Consider the following 20,817-nt stretch of genomic DNA (forward strand, 5'->3'; position numbering starts at 1 on the left):
AGGAAGGGAGGGAGGAATTTACAAAGGTTTAGTAATGTGGAGATGGTGTCTGTAGTCTACTTCTAGACTGTTCAAGAAGGGGATTGCTAACCATGTACAAGGGGATTGCTAACCATGTACAGAACTGTGCAGTCCTGGAAAAGCAGAAGCTGAGGCAGGCTACATAAAGTGTTGCTTTGTCTAGCTTCATATTTTTCATAAATTTATGTTTTATTCCTTCTGATTTGTGACAGACGCACACATTTTAGCTTGTGGTACAGACTGTTGAAGAATCAATCCCAGTAACCCTTTATACATTAACTCTTTCCAGAGTTATAAAGAATATACTGCAGTGTACTTTTATAATCTGAATCATGAAACGTGCTGTTAAATAAAAGATGTTGCATTAGGGAAACACTAAAATCTCAGTTAATATAGTACATCTTAGTGACTGCATAAGAAGGTAGTATGTTTTATAGCACATCGTAACATTGCAGTGTATCACAACAACATGTAATAAAACCTTAATATTTTGAATTAATTGCAGCAGGTATAAGCTACAGTGTACTCATTTGGTGTTCATCTGACCAAGTTAATAAAGGAGTAGTAGAAGAAAGATTATTGATACAAATGTAGATGTTAATTCATGTGGTTAAACTGTAAATCCTGTTGTACACTAACCTGAAAACCAAACCTGATGATCAATATATATTTGGTCCTTTTGTTTTCAAAGTTGCTGCTGTGGTTGCTGCACCTGTGGCACTTGGGGCTGCTGGATTTACAGCTGCTGGAATTGCAAGTGGTTCCCTTGGAGCTAGCATGATGTCAGTTAGTGCAATTGCAAATGGAGGAGGCGTAGCTGCAGGTGGTGTGGTAGCTACTTTGCAATCTCTTGGTAAGAAATGTTAAATTTCAATGTTGTTATAATATTATCACGTACAGAGACTGCGGTAAGTTAATGTTTTGATATTTAACCTTTTGATTTCAGTTCCTTCATTGCATGCTAAAGTAAGGGAATGACATCCAAAAGTAAAAAAAATGCTAGTAGAGTAGTAGCCATGACCCAAGACTTAGATTAGTGAAATGTCATTCTAGAAGACTTAGTATGAAATTCTTGTATCAAAATACTGTACCCTGTTGTATACTGAATTACTACAGGGACTTTGCTTTCACTTACTTAACTTTTATTCCATTTTTTCCATAAGAAATAGATTTTTGTAATCTAGGGTACAGATTGTCTTGTGCACATTTTAGGCAGCTGCTGGAGAGGAGTTAAACATAAATTGAAACAAATATCGCTTTCAAATGTTTTTTAACCATGGGAATATTTTGCTTATAGTTGTCTTTGTGAGGCGGTTTTCTGAATCCTAACTAAGCACTGCTAAGTTTGAGGTTTTCACTTTTTGTGGCATGTAGTGACCTGAGACGTGATTATATTATGTAAAGAAGTACAGAGAACTTTTTCCCACACATTAAGCATTTAGTTTGTTTACTGTTAAGTGTTTGTGTGAATGCCATTTTGTGTATTTCTATGAATTGAAACCATCTTTGGCTTTAGGCAAAGTGTCACTTCCAACTTAAATGGTTGTTAGGTGTTCCTGTCTTCACTTCACCAACCTTGACTTTTATTAAATTGATATACAAGCCATACTTAATGATCTTTGTATTAATTTTCCTCATTGTACATATACCTTTTGTGTAGTCATCTAACTCTGTATACTAACCTTGGGTTGAGACTGAAGTTGGTCAGAATCTATCAGCGCTGTACCCCGGTAAACATATTCAAATAAATAAATGCATTACAAAAATTCACTAGCCATAAACTCAACACAGAACTTGGATTAGTATTTCTCTTCTAATGAGTAATTATATTGTGTGGTTATTTTGTTTTCATCTAATAGTAGACTTTTCTTTATGACACCCAACAGTGACATTATTTATAAGTTCTGTAAATGTCTCATTTTTCTAGGTCTGTGTAGTCATTTCCTTGCCTTTTGTTAATAAGGTCCAGAGAATTAAGAATTGGGACTTGGGTACACATCCATGAGTTGGAACATTAAACAACAGCAAAAGTTTAGTTAATATGAATATATCAGACCACAATATTTGCAGAAAACATAGATTATTTTCTCCCAAAAAGGTTGCAGAACTTTCCAATCGTAAACCAATTCTGGGGTATAACCTGGGATATTACATGTTCCAACACCCAGCATCTAAAATCTGCCCCTTTACATGCATGGTTGTGTTTGTATAAAGTGTTAGATTGTTTTCTAAGGTTAATTTGTATAGGTGTTCATAAATCCTCTGCTTTAAACTATTAAGGTTTGTTAATAGATCAAAATATGGTGCATTTAAATGTGGGAGATGCCCACAATGTCATTTTATTGCCAGCACCGGACAGCTGTCCGTTCTTGGGTCTGATAGGTCTGATATTAAATTAACTGCTGCTGGATACTACAACTGTTTTTCCAGGGGAGTGTTTTTTTTTAGCATATCATGTTTCTTGCCCCTCATATTATGTGGTTGAGACAGAATGTAGTTTAAAGCAGAGGATTTATGAACACCTATACTAAGTTAACCATAGAAAAGAATCCAATGCTTTATACAAACACAGCCAGGCATAGAAAGGGGCTGATTATAGATTTTGGATGTTGGAACAGGTTATACTCCATGAAAGAAGGGGTGACTGGGATTCAAAATTGGAATACTGTCATTTGAGGTGGCAATTCCTTTTACATGCAAGAGCACCACCAGGTTTAAATGATTGTGTCCATTATTCCAGCCCTCACGGTGAAAGCATTAGAGTATTGAAAAATACGTTAATAATTTGTTTTATATTTTTTACTTTTCAGTAGAGTTCTTTCTATGTATATATATTTTTTTCAAATGTATTTATTTGTGGATAATATATACAACCCAAACGTTTTTATATGTGATATTTTGTAGTTTTATCTTGTGTCATTTTAACATATTTTAACTTGTTTTACTTTGTTGTTACCCTGTGTAACCTACCTTGTCTTACTGTGTATTTATCTTGTTGTCCCTTTGAGACTGGATTGGTGATTTATTATGACTATTTTTCCTACCAGTAGGGTTGGTTTTAGTTTTATTTAATAGGTATTGTCAGTGGATTTTGTTACTCTTATGAAGTCTCTGGTGCAGGAGACAAAAACGCTTAATCAATAAAACTTTAGATGTGTATTTTTGGTCGTCCTGGTGTTTGCAGTTAGCCTGGTTGCTTTGGTGATTTAGTACAGCTATTTTGCTGGGCTTGTCCATTTTTTTGTGTTATTAATACGTTTACTGTTTCAGTAATTGAAGCAATAGCCTAAGTTTGCAGGTTAAGAAGTCATATTCCACCATCTTTCCATTCTCTAGCATGAAATCCCAAAGCTTTTCTAAGGTTGTTCTTATGCCGTAAGAACTTTAAACAAATATTGAATTGTGTAATTTGTTTGGAAGAGACTAAAGAAGTTTTCTGTATAATGTATTGCATTTTGGGGAAAATAACTATTTTGATGGAGATCAACCTACTTTCCATAGAAAAGAATACCTTATTCCATTTATTTGTTATTGTGTTAATATTACATACATACATACATACAAATATTTCAAGAACGGACATTAATGCCCTTCTAGCTTGCCAATATACCAAAACACTTGTTCCCATAATAAGTGTCCAGGCTGTTCTTAAAAATTATCTAAACTAGTACTTTAATGTTATTTAGTAGTCTGTTCCAGGCATCGGCTACTCTGTCAGAGAACCAATTAGTACACTTCTCATTCCTATAGAATCTTCTAAATATGTTGTCTGATGATTCTCTAGTACTTTCTGATAACCCCAAATATTCCCAGAGGTAGTTCTCTGTAAATGCCCTATATACCTGAATACGATCTCCTGTTAGATATCTGTAAGAGACACTATACAAGTTCAGATATTTTAGTCTTTCATAATAACTTAAATTTTCACATCCATAGATGGGTTGGTATATTTCAACTGTCCTCTTTCCAGTTACTCATTCTTGTTTTCTTATAGGGTTTCTTATAGCAATAACCCACGCCTGGGTGTGGGTAATGCTGGATTTACCCATGGTTGGCGTGGTTTGGTCCTGAGGGCGAAGCCCGAGGGACCAAATAAAGCCAACCGTGGGTAAATACAGCATTACCACCAGAAGTGATTATTATACCATGACATTATTTAAGAAAAGAAACTTTTACTTTTCTTAAATAATGGCATAGTATAATGCCTGTTTACTGCCCTTCCACAGATGTCTGGCATCCGCGGCAGTTCTGATGTACTGCGCGCCTGCGCAGTACATCAGAGCTGTGGGCATAACCATAAAATCTGTGTCCCTTCAGAAGCTATTATTTACCCAATTGATGATATTTATTAACGCGTATTATACGCGTCTCACTCTACACAAATTTAACTCAAAGAATTCACCAAAATGCCCATATTGTATAGATCAAACAGCCGACCTCCTACATATGTTTTGGAGTTGTAAATGTATTTTCAAACTCTGGAATTCCTTGAAACTTCAACTACAAAAAATGGGATATCAACATTCCACACTCTCCTGGGAATTTACGATTTTGCATATTCCACCACCCAACTTGGAAAGAACCCAAAGAATTATACTAGTCAATATTTTTTTGTTGATGAAGTTATATATAGCTTCCAATTGGTTGAACCCTTTACAGGCATCATGGCAAAATTTCAAGATAGTAGCCACCAAACATATTCTAGCACATAAATTTCTAATTAGTGATTATAAGAAAATGTAAACAATACAAAAATATGGGAACAAATCTTTAACATTGTATTAGCTTAAACTTCCATTCCACTATTCTCTGGGAAAAACTGAATAACTGTTGAATTTTATTGAGATAAGTCTTATATGGTTACTAGTTCTTTTTTCTTCATTATATTTTTTTTTTAGAAGTGTATAGGTATGTATAATGATTCTATGTAACTGTTGGAAGCATTCATGTACATATTGTAAGTAGTTGGTAGTACTGTATTAGTTGTTTGGAAAAAATAAAATAAAGAATTATTATTGAAAAAAAAAAAAAAAAAAAAAAAGGCAACAGAGAAAGCAAGATCTCAGTTGCTTTTTTTTTTACTGTTTTCGCTATGTTAAATGGGTTTAACATAGCGAGACAATTTTAAAATAAGCAACGGAGATGTCCGTTGCTTATTTTAAAACTGTCTCGCTATGTTAAACCCATTTAACATAGCGAAACAGTAAAAAAAGCAACGGAGATCTTGCTTTCTCCATTGCTTTTTTTTTAAAACACTGTCTCGCTATGTTAAATGGGTTTAGCATAGCGAGACAGCTTTAAAATAAACAACGGAGATCTCCATTGCTTATTTTAAAGCTGTCTCGCTATGTTAAACCCATTTAACATAAGACAATGTTTAAATAAGTTATACTAATGGAAAAAAGTCCGGGCGACCGGACCTTTTTCCATTAGTATAACTCTATTTACAATGTGCACGCTGGCCAATCAGAATGCACATTTTGGGGGGGTCATGGTATAATTGTTATTATTCCATACTCCAGTTTGGGTCTAATGTAACTAACAAACGATGACTTCATTATTTTTGATTTCTTAGTCTTTATAAATCTTTTTATACAACATATAGTTCTATAAATATCATTAACCAATTGCTTGACATGATTAGAAAAACTCATAGTTGAATCTACCCAAATACCCAGGTCCTTAAATGAGTCTACAGTTTCAGTCACTGTGTGCTGTATTAAATGTTCACCTTTCAGTTTGTCTCCCAAATCTCATATGCTTAGTTTTTGATATATTTATCAGCATATTATTCTCCTGTGCCCAAATGGTCAGTATAGTCAAGTTATTTTGCAGACATGCTGTATGTGTGTAATCAGTTTACCCAATTTCAGGTCATCTGCATATAGACTGTAGAACACCTCAGATGAAAAAGTTAGGTGTGAAAGATACAATCTAAATAAATAAGGGTAGGACAGACTGCAACCAAGGATTTCACCTGTCCAGCTGCTGTATGATACTTGTCATGTCCTATTTGTAAGTCACGCAGTTATCCATCTTATCAAGAGTCCATCAATACCTAGTTGTACTAATTTATTGATCAGTGTTTTGTGTATGATCCTGTTAAATGTTGGTTAAATCTATATAAATTACATCACAGCACAATTTTTCATTCATAGCTGTTATTATATTGTTATAGAACATCATATTACAGGTGGTAATAGATCTGTTTTCAACATGTGCATGCTGATATATGGTTTCAAGTCCCAACCTGTCCAGTTCTGACAGTAACTTATCCAATATTACCTACTCCATAATTTTTCCACAACATAAAAGTTGACTTAAGGGTCTGTATGACTCTTCGTTTGTCCTACTCCCCTTTCCCAAAAGATGGGCTTAATAAGCACATTTCCAATCTTAAGGAATTTCCCATTTTATATGCCGTAGTGAATAATCGATATAATGGTACTGTAAGTTCTTGCTGAAGTGTTCTCGCATCATTGTTAATTCCGTATCCTCTCTGTGCTTTGTTTGGATCCAGCTTGAGCAGTTCTGTTTCAATATAATCTAATTTGATTCCAGTATCTGGAGTTAACTGGATGTCTCTCGGACAACTTATTACCCCTTTTGTGGAGCCAAACTGTTTTGCATAAGATTTTGTAAATATATCTATAATCTGTTGTGTCTGAGAATAAATTTTAGAATCTGTACACAGTTTATCAATTTGTATCTTTACTCCTTCCACAACGTATGTATTTATAAAAAGGATTCCGATTATGCTTAATACCTTTATGTAAATTTTCTTCAAATTTGTCTTGATTTTGTCTCACACTGTGCTTAATCTGTTTGTCCAGCTTGTTTATTTCAGTTTACAAAGTTATAGTTCGACCTGTCTTCCATTTCTTATATTTTTTTGTCTCTCACCTTAATCAGATATCTTGTTCTTATGGAAATATATCCCCCTGATGTTGTATGCCTAGATCCTGATGTTAAAAATTTTTTGAGTTTTCGCACTCAAACAATTTCTCTTTCAAAACTTTTCACATTCCATCTGCAGTTTTTCCATTGAACACTTCACTCCAGTTAGTTTTACGTAGTGACTCTTTTGCTTCCATATAATCTGTAATTAACGTCCTGTGCATTGGCTTAGATTTCAGTTTGGCAGAATTGTCTAGCAACAAATTAACCTTTATAACCCCATGATCACTGCATGTCAGTGGTGGTAAAACTTGAATTGAAGTTGCAGTAATTTCTTTGGGAACACAATGTCTAGTGTGTTCTGCCCCTGGTAGGTTGACAATCTGAAGCAATTGTTGTTCCTGAATATACACTGTGACTAATTTCCTTAGTAATATTGTTGAATCAATATTATTCCAGTCTGTTTCTGGTAAATTTAAGTCCCCAGCTAATATTATACTTCCCTCCTGGGTTTCATGAAAGAAACGTATGAATTCCTCTAGGTCATCTGCACTTGACTTTGGTGACACTCCAACAATTGTTATATGTTCCAGGGTTGTCTTTATTGTCACAGTTACACAGTCTATAGTATTGGTGTTATCATTGAACATGTAATAATCTCAGGTCTCATAGCTATCTTTAATCCCTATCACACCTACACCTGATTTTTTGTTGGAATGTCTGTTACAGTAAAAACATTTATACACTGGCAGAACTAGTTTCCAGTCATTGTTCTTTAACCATGTTTCACAAACAATAACAACATCAGTCTTGTGAGAATGTAGCAAATTTTCCAAAAAAAAAAACCCAAAAAACCTGCTCCTAGCATTAACAACTATCAAATTTTGCTGTCTGTAAACTGTTAAATTTTCAACCTGGCAAAAATCCTGCCTAGTGTTTGTCAAATACTGCAAATTATCTGCTGCAAAAAATTATCTTCCCTGATCTTGACAAGTGCACACCATCCTGTCTAAACACGTGTGCCACAAAAAATCATCAGCACCCACTGGAATGGATTCATAAAGACTTTATTGTCAAACCACAGTCAACAGACTGGTTTCACTCTCAGGCCTTTCTCAATGTATATTATTAACTGCAGTGAACCACATTATACACAACACAAACCAATTAACATAATTATTACATTAAATTCACAAGTGATCATTCAAACCAGGTAGAAATAATCTACCCAGTCTCACTATCCATGCTTTCTCATTCTTGTTTAGAATATTGTGCCATCCTGCTTTAAGGCATCTATTGCCCACAATTTTATCAGTAGTAAGTTTAAAGCTAGCTGCATTCTGAACAGTAGTATGTTTATATAGTGCATTAGTAAAATATTTATTTTTAATATTACTAAGATGCTCAGAAATCCGAACCCTAATGGGTCTGGATGTTTGGCCAATATAGAAAGCTGAGCAACTACATAATGCAAGATAGATGACCCAACCACTACTACAATTAGAGTATTTATGGAAAAAAACTGTGATGTATTTTTGCTAGTGAATTCCTTGGTCTGCTGAATATATTTGCAAAAAGAGCAGTGGCCACATTGATAACAACCTACTGCCCTAGTACCATCCAATGTAACTTGGATTGAACAGTTGGATGGTTTATTGCATTTGTAATGACTGAAGTGACTGCTCAAAGATCTACCTTTATGGAATGAAAATGAACACCTATCCTCCAACAAATTATGTAGCCTCTCTTCAGCCAATACGATATCCCAGTGGTTTTGTACTAAATTCATAAACTGATGAATATTTGTACCATAGCAGGTGATAAATCAAATTTTAGTATGTTCACTCAAATTGTCATGCTTCTTATATTGAAGTAAATTACTTCTGGATAATTGTTGGACTTCATTACTAGTTTTCACCAACGCGGGGTAATGACGCTTGAAACGTTCAATAAGATCCTGGTTGAAATGCATATAATCCTCTGTGTTGGAACAAATACAATGAATCCTCATAAACTGAGATTTAGGAATATTCCTAATCCCATGTCTTGGATGACAGCTGGATGCATGTAACAAATGATAGGGTTTCCTAAACACAGAACTGGCCAGCGTACTATCCTGCTGTCTAACTAAATTGACAGCCAAAAAAAGAAATGGATACCAAATCATAGATGGCTGTAAATCTAATCCCCCATTTGTTTCCATTTAGATATTGAATAAACTCTTAAATATGTTACATCTGATTTCCACACCATCCAACAGTCATCCAAGAAACGTCTCCAAATATCTATTTCATCAAGAAACAGATTGTGACTACTATCATAAATGTTTTGTTCAAGATAACCCATGAACAAATCATATATGGGTGCAAACGATGCACCCATAGCTGTTCCTTTAAGTTGTAAGTAACATGTATTATTGAAGTTGAACGCAGTTTTTGTGAGGACGTGTTCTGCCAAACACAGAAGAAAGGTGTTAAAACCTGGGCTGTATAATGGAATTTTATCCAACCAGTATTCCAGTGCAGACAACCCTGCCCACTGTGGAATATTTGTATATAATGAAGTCACGTCCAATGTACACATTCGCCAACCAGGATCTAATTGAGTATCAGAAATTATATTCAAAAACTCTGTGGTGTCTTGCAGTCGAGCCCTAACCCCTTTAAGCAATGGTTTCAAATATGTGGTTAAGAAAACAGATAGTGGCGCAGTAAGAGAACCTTTTCCAGATGCAATATGTCTCCCCGGTGGTTTATTGATGTATCTTCTTCCGAAGATACACAAGGATAAGTATTGTGGTAAAGGATCCTTTACTTGTAAATTAAATGAAGTATTTTTGGTGATAATTCCTTCACTGACTGCATTATCCAAAAAACAATCTATTTCTTTTTTGAACCTGGGTGTAGGATCAATAGGCCTGCATGTATACAATCTAGCATCTTGCAACTATCTGGTTCTTCCACATACATCGACCAATCCATCACTACTATAGTGCCACCCTTGTCTGCTTGGATAATGACAGTGTTTTTATTATTCCTTAACCTATCCAAAGCTTCCATCTCTAATGCCGTTAAATTATGTGAAAAGAGATTTTTATTCTGATTAGAACTAAAATGCAATTCTCTCAAAATACATTTTTGAAATATCTCTACATTTTTGTTCATAGGTGGAATGAAGCTAAATTTATAAAACCACCAGAGTGAACTATCACCATCAGAAGCAACATCCTGAAAATGTAATTTAAGATTTAATAATCTACAGAATGTCCACATCTGAGAATGCCACAAATGAATGAATACAGATCCTCCACCAAAGTATCTTCTGTGACACAAAAAACGGGTATAAAATTCAGTCCTTTATTAAGAATGACATACTCTGAAGCTGACAATACAACAGATGAGATGTTAAGAACATTATTTTCAAAATTTATCTGGGATTCAAAAAGTAGAGATCTATCTACATTTATGCTTCCTACTCCCCTCCTCCGTTTTCTGTTAATAAAGGGACTGGACCCATACCCTGAATTGAACTTTTTGTTCACTAGAGCAAGTTTTCTTATATGCTGGTGACGTTTGCTGTCTATCGGTTTCAGGGTCAGTGTAAGAGGACAAATCCTCACCAGATGTATCACTAGCTGTTTTCTTAAGAATAGACTTCTCTTTCTTTTATGACCCATTTGTGGTGTGTTGTTCTTAACAAACTTCACACTTTTTACATATTCAAAAGGGTTTCCCCAAATTGTATTCCCTTAAATCCCTATTGAACTTATGTATTTTCCTTTGTTTCATTTCCTGTTCAAATTGTAACAAATCCCTACTTAGCTTGTCAAAAACAATTCTTATATACAGGCGGACCCTCATAATGTTTTGCCTTTTCACAGATCTGCGTTACCTCTGAAATATGAACATCAGTCCTACGTTCATAATATTCATGTCGAGTTTTAACAAACTGCAAAGACGCAGTCTGTTGAATATCAGACCAAGCTGTAAGAAGTGTATCATCAGGTTGACGTACTAATGGTTTAATTCGAATTCTTAACCCCCTCAGTGTTTTTTCCAAGTCTGCCTTAAACCACCTCAGATGCCAAACACAGGACCTGAGGGTTTTCATATTTTTATCGAGATGGTCAAAAATGGAACTACATGCAACATCCAAAGATTGTTCGCCCTGATTGATCCCATTATTAGAGGGCTCAAAACCAAAAACCTGAATATCTTCTTTATCGGCTGATAGCCCACTCAAGATATTAATTAAATCCATAGTCAGTATAATAAAATAGGCAATCAACAACTGTGAATTAGCTGCAAGACCTGCAAAATAACCAATAATTAAGGAAATCCAAAATATGCTTGAAAAATAATCCCATATATGAGACAATAATCATAAGAAAAAAGTCTTAAATATACATTAACTTTCCCCAAGTTGTAGCAGCTAGCCAAAAACCGCTAAAAATGACTTATATGAGATATTAATATGACAGAGATCCTATCAAATAAACATGAGTAATAGATGTTTAGAAAGGGGGCAACAATCATGCATATGTAAAATGGAAGAGACCACAGGTTTTTCAATAAGTCAAAACAATTGCATATGCCCTTCAAGTTCTCAAATTAGACAACTAGATAATAATGATGTAAAAAACATTTAAGAAGAAATTCACTGTTCTTATTACCACTGCAGAAAATATCATCAGAGTCAAATATGTTGAAAATGTGTCACTTACAAACAACCTACACGGACTTACTAATTGTTATAGCAGGCAATTATATCTACCACAGATGGTAAAAAGTAGTTGCCCAAATGTATAAAAATAATTATCTGTTCAAAACATATATGTATTACTCAGACTGAAAACAACGGTCTGTAAAACGAAGCCATCACCAACAGAAGAGTTCACTGGTATAGTCCATATAGGGGGTGTAGAAAAGCATGAACCACCTATAGATAAACAACAGTCCAAAAGATAGTCTGTTGACCCAAAAACTATAATGACCCCCAAACATCCAAATACACTTGTGCTGAATACGAAGTCCATCAAACATTTAAAGAAAACTAAATATTAAAGACCCAGTCACAAAAATGAAATCCAGAAACTCCAACGACATGACCGTGTTCAAAGCAGACAGTCATCCAATCTTCAAAGTACCACAACAGCAATTGATATTATAATGATATTATATTATAATGATAGTAAAAAGTTTTGTCCACATCTGAGAATGCCACAACTTCTCGTAATGGACGCCAAGGGCTGCGCATTAGAACATTCATTCATATACACATGTAGTATGCAAATTATTGTCCCAACCAAAACTGGAACAAGTAAAGCATAAATCTAGTGAAAATGAATGTCCACCACAAAATATATATATTTGACTTGAGCAATATGTTGTTATTCACCTTATCCAACACTTGCAGTATAAAATAATGCAGGAAAAACGGCTTCCAATATATATTCAAATAGAAGCAAACTACACTCCCCACTGTAAAGAATAAAGCCTTGGTTGGTATTTCACCTCCTCCAAGACAACAGGTTTCACCTCTTTCAAAAAAAAATGAAGGGAGTGAATGGAAATCAGTGCTCAAACTGAACAGTCTCTAGATCCATTCACAGTAAATGCCACCTGCTGAATATTCAGAGGGGATACAGCAACAAGAATCCCAAACGGAAGTCAGATACAAAAGCTCAAAAGTCAAACTGATCCACCGTAGTCAAAATGAGCAATCTTCCAGTACTCAAAATACCAAACCAGCAAATAATGATGTTGTATAACTGTAGAAAACTTCCATCCACATCCGGGAACCCCACAACTTCATTTATTGGACACCAGAGACTGTGTATGAAAGCACTCTGTCGGAAACTCATATAATCTGTAAATTATTGTCCCAACCAAAATTGGAACAGGTAAGGCATAAATGTCGTACAAATAGATGTCCACCACATAAAAATTGTTATAACAAAGCGATCAGTTGGTATTCCCCTCATCCAATACTCGCAGTATGTATATAAAGTAATACAGAAAAAACGGCTTCCAATATAGGCAAATAGATGTAATAAATTAAAAAAATGTCCAATGAAGAAATGAACTACACTCCAGACTTCAAAAAATACGGCCTCAGTTGGTATTCACCTCCTCCAAGACTCAACTCTTCCAAATAACGGAGAAAAAGTCGAAAAATTAGTGCTCAACCTGAACACTAAACCCATTCACAGTAAACAACACCAGCAGAATAAGCGAAAAAGACACAGCAATGGAAATTCTGCATGGATGGCAGGTACAAAGGCTCAAAATTCAAACTAATCCACAAACAATCGCCAGCACCCACTGGAATGGATTCAGAAAGACTTTAAGTCAAACCACAGTCAACAGACTGGTTTCAGCCGTCAGGCCTTTCTTAATGTATATTATTAACTGCAGTGAACCACATTATATACAAAACACAAAACAAGTATCTCTATCATAACACCTCCACCTGATATTTTTGTTAGAATGTCTGTTACAGTAAAAACATTTGTACCCTGACAGAACTGGTTTCCAGTCATTGTTCTTTAACCATGTTTCACAAACAATAACATCAGTCTTGTGGGAACGTAGCAAATTTTCCAGTAAAAAAAAAATTATTAATGCTCCTAGCATTAACAACCATCAGAGATGCATCAAATTTTGCTATCTGTAAACTGTTAAATTTTTAACCTGGCAAAAATCCTGCCTAGTGTTTTTCAAATACTGGAAATTATCTGCTGCAAAAAATTCTCTTCCCTGATCTTGACAAGTGCACACCATCCTGTCTGAACACGTGTCCCCAAAAGTAGGCTTGGATGCTCTACACATTACCATTTTTTAAAACAGGACATTTTTTTTCCATGTAGGTCTTTACCTCAAAAATCTTTTCATTCACAGTGACCTGACTATCCTTTCTATAGGTGATTTGTGAAAAATACGTCCTAACACCAGTACAAGCTAAACTATCTAAGAGGGATGTCATTTCCCTACTAACCGTCAGAGAATCCTTGCTGGTGACATCATTTGTACCCTTTGTACCTTTGTACATGAATAAAACATATCCATACTTCCTTACATTAAGGCATTCCAAGGCTTGTCTCACATCTTCTATTTTTGCTCCTGGCAAGCATAGCACTATTTGATGTTCGTTATCATCTCTGCAAATATAAGTATCAGTTCCTCTAATTGAATTTCCATTTACAATAATATCTTTGCTGGCCAGCTCTGAAGAATCTTCAGCTTCTAACGCAGTATTATCTTCTCTAGCAATTGTTATGAAGGCTAGATCTTCATGACTAATTAGTCTTATTAATCCCACTGTTTTCATTGTGTATTAAATTCTCATTTCAGCTGGTATCGGAAATCCACAGCTTGAGCCATGTAGTCAACATCTGTCTCTCTTCTTTTATCTTACATTAATGTTCTTCAGTCCTTCCATGTTCAATTTTTATTTCTTCCTTTTCACCTGCCCCTTGCCTTTTTTTCTACCTTTTCCATTGGAAAAATTGTGCCTTTTTTGTAGACTGAAGGTTTTCTGATATAAAAATATCATCATACCAGTAGCCTGTGTATTACATAACAAAGCAGTGTGCTTTTTACTACATATTCTCCTTCCTTTACAGTTATTAATCAGTTTATTTTTCTTCCTTATTTGTTGTGAACTTTTTCCTTTTTTTCTTTTTTTTGTTTCCTTCTAAACAAACTGGATCCTCAGATTGCTGAATACTTGCATCCAGGATTCCAGAGTTGTCAGGGGCATCATCTTGTTTCATAACGGTTGAATGATCTTTGCAGAAAATAGATGCATCATTTCCTGAATGTGTTCTATTTGTTCTATACCTTACATTATTTAATCCATCAGCCTAGTCATTAATATATGAAATAACAGTTCTCCAAGCTGTGCCACTTGCCAAGTGCAATCATCATCATTAAGTCTAGATTTACTTCTAACAATGGTAAGCAAATCATCCAACTTTTGACACTAGGAATACAGATCTTCAGTGTTATCAGCTGTTAAATATGCATAGTATTTATTGCACTGTGCAAGATATTTGTGCATTAGCAAATTGTTAATTGCATACTGAACTGGTAATAACAATTTAATATATTGGCAGACTCTTTCCTGCTAATTGTCTGTAAAATCTACTCCATAATTTATACTAAAGTTATGTCATTTTTATTGCAGTAATTTAATTCATCACATGACCATTATGATTTTCTATTCTAGTGTAAATACCAACTTTTCCTCTATTTTTATTATTATTTCATATATATTTGTATTGAACTACCTTCATTTACTATGTTAGAACAATGATTTCTACGTTTATCTCATAGTTCTAGTGATTATCTATTTTTTGCTAGTGGAGCTTTTCTCCCTGGGCCTCTACTGAAAATGGAAATGTATCCAGCTAGACTAGCCCGGTCAACAAATGTAAAATAAAATAAATAAAATAAATAAATAAATACTCATTTAAGGAATTCATATTCAGCTTTAAATGCATAAAATATTGCAGAAAAATAATCAAAATCAGTAGTCATAGAATTTAAAGAGAACTTAAATCAATTTCTATGACAAAAATTACACCAGCAATATACAACTATATAACAAGGTACAGTAAAGTTGTTCTGACCATACAAGTTCTACAGACCAGACAATAGTTGTGATTCCAACAGTGAAATTAAAAGTAAAACAACAAAATATGAATCAATCAGTCCCTTCCTATCTACAGTGAAAAACAGTGATAACAAATACAATATAAATTCAAATAAAACTTCTGTTACCAGTCAACTCCACAGTGTCACAAACTAAGATAGGATTGTTTAGATATGCTCTGAAACATTTTTATGATTTATTATTGCCATGTTCTTTACAATTGCATTAAAGAGTAACCCCCTAAATATTTAATGTATTTATCTCATTTAAATTTGCTATTAGTTTCTATCAAATAATTTAACTGTCTGTATTTAATAGTGTTAGATTTATTCTGAATGGACTTCAGACCTGACATCAATTCAAACTATTTTAATGATTTAATCAGAAAAAAGTAGCAGCCAAGCGTGAGCAGGTACAAACCTTTTGCCAGGTCAAATAAAGCAGGATCCAAACTTGTAAAAAGAAATATTTAATCCACAAACAACTGACAGAGAGATAAGTGCTTTCGCAGTAATGCTTCTTCAGATCTATGACGAACACTAAAACTGCTTTCACCATATATACTGTTCCCAATCAGTGGCAAGCAATTAGTAAAACATTCCAAAGAATTTTAAAGAGACAAGAACTGTTGCAATAAAAATACATGGAATAAAATGCAAAGAATCAAATGTATATAACATTCAAAAAGCATATGTAAAAATCTTATATAAAAAAGCATGTTTTAGGAACATCTATAAAAACAAATATAGACAAAATAAAAACAAGTGTGCTCTTAAGACACATTAAAACAGTTGGTTCACTTAATATTCCTTCTCTGCCTTAATTTGGGTCTAATTGAGGCCCTTTCATTCAGGCCACATCCTTTATCTGCTTTTAGTAATATGATCCATTCTGTTTCTTTGCCCTCTGTATAGACTTTAATATCCCCACCTCTTGGATTAGGAGTAATCACCTCCAGTACCTTAAATAAAAATACATGATGTGTATTGTTCATCATAACATGTTTGGCCAAAGCGTTATGTATTGTGCCCTTTCTCATATGGTAAACATGTTCCCTCATTCGATCCCTCAGTGGGCGGTTAGTCTTCCCAACGTAGAATGAGGAACATGTTTATAGTATGTATGTTTATAGTATTATATGCATTGTTGTTTGGCATATTTATATCTTTTCAGCCTTCCTATCTGGGGGCACCTGACATCTGGGGCAAGAAAAACTGAAGAAAATGGTGTCTGTTGCAACTTTTATACCCCTGGGGCACTGACGTCAGGGAAGAGGTGACAGCAACCGACGCCGGACCAAGACTTTGGAACTCGGGCCGACTGCGGGTCGCCTGCCAGCGGATAACCCAAGTGTAATGACTGCAACAGTGAATACACTCAAACATCTACATTTATGGTAGGTACACAACTGTACTTTTCAGGGCTTCATCAGAAAATGGGCCTCAAACTAGTTTTTGTATATATATATATATATATATATATATATATATATATATATATATATATATATTTAATCTAAAATATAGAAATTTACAAATTAATGGTTGAATAATTCAGTCTGTAAATAAAAACATTTTCCTGTGGCTTAGGATATGCTTAAGCACATTTGCTAGAAGAGAATCAGTTTTTCACCCTCATGAATTACAAGGGGCCCTTTTGCCCTAGTCAGGAAGTGTGAGTCACATTATTTTAATTATTTTTCTGTTCTTATTCTTGTAAGAATCTAACCATTACCCCTTATTGACCCATTTCATTCTCCACTTCTACTTCACACCATTAGTAGACATTAATGAGAGAGGGTAACGGTCAGGGATAAGAGTCTGCCATCCTACAGAAATTGTGGATTTTTTTGTCTGACCTTGACCATGACATCCTAGCATATGTAGTGCTGAACCAGCACATGTTATAGTGACTTTCTGATATGGATGTCCTTCCATGTGCACACTGACAGCCACCTACAACAAAAGTCCTTGAAAGGTTAGACCCTGCACCATAGTCATATGCTGCCTTCTTTTCTATATCTTTTATAGGTGGCATTATTGCAGCAATCCTGGGATGCCTTCTTCCCTTCCGTGCATGAAAAGTCAGCAAACTTCAGACTCTAACCCCCCCCACCCCCCACCCCATGGTCATCTTTTACAGCTCTTATATTGTTGGTAGTTCCTAGGTTGTTGGAGTAACGTTTTATCTGTGGATGCCTCTGAGCTAGTTGAGGTATTGTTAAATACTTGCCTACCTGTCTTTCTTAGCAAATGCTGTTAACATAGCTCTGAGGGTGGAATTGAACAGTGTGTGCATTTTCTATCCATGTTCAATCTTCAGCTGTTTTATTCCACACATCTTCCAAAAATATGGAAAAGTTCAGGCATGAAGCTGGCACATATGTTTGTCAAAACCTCTTCTGTAATACCTAATCTACTAAAAAATGCCTAATTGAACATCTGATGGTTTTTTTTGTTTTTTTTTGTTTTCATACAAGACAAAGTTTCAAATTCATGGGTGTTAAGTGACAAGCATAGTCAACTAGTGTAACAGTAAAGCTTTAGTCTGCCACACTTACGATAATCATTGATCTAAAATATTCACAGACCCTCTGTGGAATGTGTTCTCAGTAACAGGCAAAGGCTTTTTCTTTGCATTATTATTTTCCTTTAGATACACCCTGGCATTCAATAAACTCCATGCAGGAATAGTGCTATTCTTGCATGGAGTGGTTCATGTCCATTTAGCCTTAGCTTTAACAGCAGCAGCGCACCTTGCATATTCATGAAGGCACGCTGCTGTTAACGATAAATGGACATGAACAGTGGACAAGTGCAGGAGGTGTGTCTAAGCAGTGCACGCACAACCAACACGCCCCTGCTCTCAAAGTGCCGTATGGCACTTTTTAGTGCCTGTGGACACTGAAATGAAATAAAATGAGCATTTCAGTGTCTGCAGACACTAAGGCTAGGGGAGCAAGAAACAATGCAGGGGGTGTGTGACAGGTTATGTCACACACACACCCACATTGTAAAAGTGCTGTACGGCCATAGCCATCAACTGTACAGGTTTCTGCAGAATGCCCAGATGCCTTCCTTGCATACATCTCACCCTCCCAGAGCAGTGAAGCAGTACAAAGCCACAAACATAGGGACATGTTTTAAATGTTGCACTGACAAAACCGAAAGCTGATAGAATAAAAGGTTTGCAGTAGCACTGACTTCCTGCAGGGTATGAAGACTGAAACACAAATGTCTGCCATGTGAAAGTGCCATGACCATAGCCATTAACTGTACACGTGTCTGCAGAATGCCCAGATGCCTGCCTCACACACTTCTCATCCTCCTAGAGCAATAAAGCAGTACAAAGCCATAAATAATGGGGGGGACAAAGCCACAAAAATAGACACATTTTAAATATTTCACTGACTAACCCGAAAGTTGATAGAAGACTAGGTTAACATTAGCATAGAACTCAAGGGTATGAAGACTAAAATCCAAATGTCTGCCATCTGAAAGTGCTGTACAGGCAAAGCCCTCAACTGTACAGGTGTCTGCAGAATGCCCAGATGCCTGCCTCGCATACCTGTCAACCTCCTAGAGTAACAAAGCTGTACAAGGCCATAAATAAATATTTTTTTTTCCCTACTAAGGTATGTTTAAGTGTAGCTGAGCAGGTGTGCACGTTATTGCCCTCTGCCAGCATTGCTTAAACACCCAAAAGGAGATAAAAATATATAGCTAAAATCCTAATGCTGGGATAGTGTAGTGGTTAGAGTCCCAGCTTTGTATGCAGGCATTCACAGTTCAAGTACCAAGACAGGCACTTTATTTTTACATGTGAAAGCGATGTTAAAATTTTTTTTTTTGTAAATGACGTAAGTGATATTTGTCAACAGGGTAGTGTAGCTGGACTAGAATGCAACTGTGAGTGCATATAACGTGAGAAACCACCCATGTATACACAAGTGTCCCATACAGTATAGTCACACCCCCTTGGTAATGTAACGAAAGCACATAGGAGGACATCATGTAAAGTAAATCATATATACTTAATAAAGTCATTATTCTATTATTTTTAAAAATTAAAAGTGTGCAATGATTAGCAGTGTTTAAAGACATGCAGGTAGTGATTAGCAGTGTTTAAAGACATGCAGGTAGGTGCGTGCGTATAAATGGGTGTGCCTTCTTTGAAGGTTCGGCATCAGGCTGGCAGCTCGGCACTGTAAAAATTCACTGCCAGTCATTAGCGGACCAGAGTTACGCTGTGGAGACCCCTAACCAGGAAAAGCCGAAAGACAAAGATTAACAATGCTCAGCTATGCTTAGCAGGTTTAAGCAATGCTTAAACATGAATGCTAAGCAACAGTCAGCTCAGCTAAGCAGATTTGCGGCCTGTAGATTGCAGTACTCAACAATGTCACCTTTAGGCATGGCTAAAATCGTCTTACCGGGTTTGCACACTGCTAAGCTGTGCTCAGCATTTTCAAAATCAACCAGTGACAGCAAAGGGTGGGGATACGGCCTTATTTAAACTGCACAGGTGGGAACACAGCCAGTACCTGTTATAGTTCAACCTGTGCATGAACCATGGCTGGTGTAGGTGAGTGTTTGTGCTCTAGGGCGCAGCGCTGGGGCATCGTGGAGTCCAGGGTCATGACTGAACTCCTTGTAAGTAACCATGATGAGAGACTGCTGCAGGACTAGTACCAGGGCTCACAATATAAAACAGAGGCATGGGACCATCTCACCCATGATCTCACCAGTGCTATGGGCATCCCCCGAACTGTTGAGCAGGTCTGGCACCACTATACTGACCAAAAGCGGAGGAAGGGGGCGCTCCTGAACCAGTGGATCCAAGATGCCAGGGACAACTGTGCTCCAGCAGTTTGTAAGTATCCCAGATGTAGGTGTACCAAAATCTAGCTTGAGGATGTGATAGACAGGTATGCATAATGTTTGTTTTTCTCCCCTATAGCTACAGCAGAGAGGGCTACTAACATCGAAGCCCATACCGGCAGACTGCTGAGGCTGTGCCAACAGGCTGGTGAGTAAAAATCTATTTTGCAGTATATTATGCAAATAACTAAGAAGGAGTACATTGTGTACTGGTAGTAGGTATACTGTTACTTTGTTAACTGAATAAATAAAGTTTGTCGGACTAATATTGATCTGAAATAAACATCTGTAACAAACTGTTGTGTTTACTCTGGTATGTTGTTGTAGACTTAGAATGGAGCTGTAAAACAAGATATAAATGCCC

General features: G+C 35.8%; 1 protein-coding gene across 2 annotated transcripts in view; it reads left to right on the forward strand.

Annotated features, from left to right (window-relative positions):
* LOC122812335 (interferon alpha-inducible protein 27-like protein 2A) overlaps nucleotides 1-20,817 on the forward strand; it is a 449,204-nt gene that overhangs the window by 325,605 nt on the left and 102,782 nt on the right. For both annotated transcript variants that reach the window (XM_044084759.1, XM_044084749.1), the window contains exon 4: nucleotides 713-874. In XM_044084759.1, the coding sequence (XP_043940694.1) occupies nucleotides 713-874 (162 nt within the window). The remainder of the gene's footprint in view (nucleotides 1-712; nucleotides 875-20,817) is intronic.

Source organism: Protopterus annectens, chromosome 1.part1 (genome assembly GCF_019279795.1).
Source record: "Protopterus annectens isolate FY-2018-M chromosome 1.part1, PAN1.0, whole genome shotgun sequence".
Taxonomy (NCBI): domain Eukaryota; kingdom Metazoa; phylum Chordata; order Ceratodontiformes; family Protopteridae; genus Protopterus; species Protopterus annectens.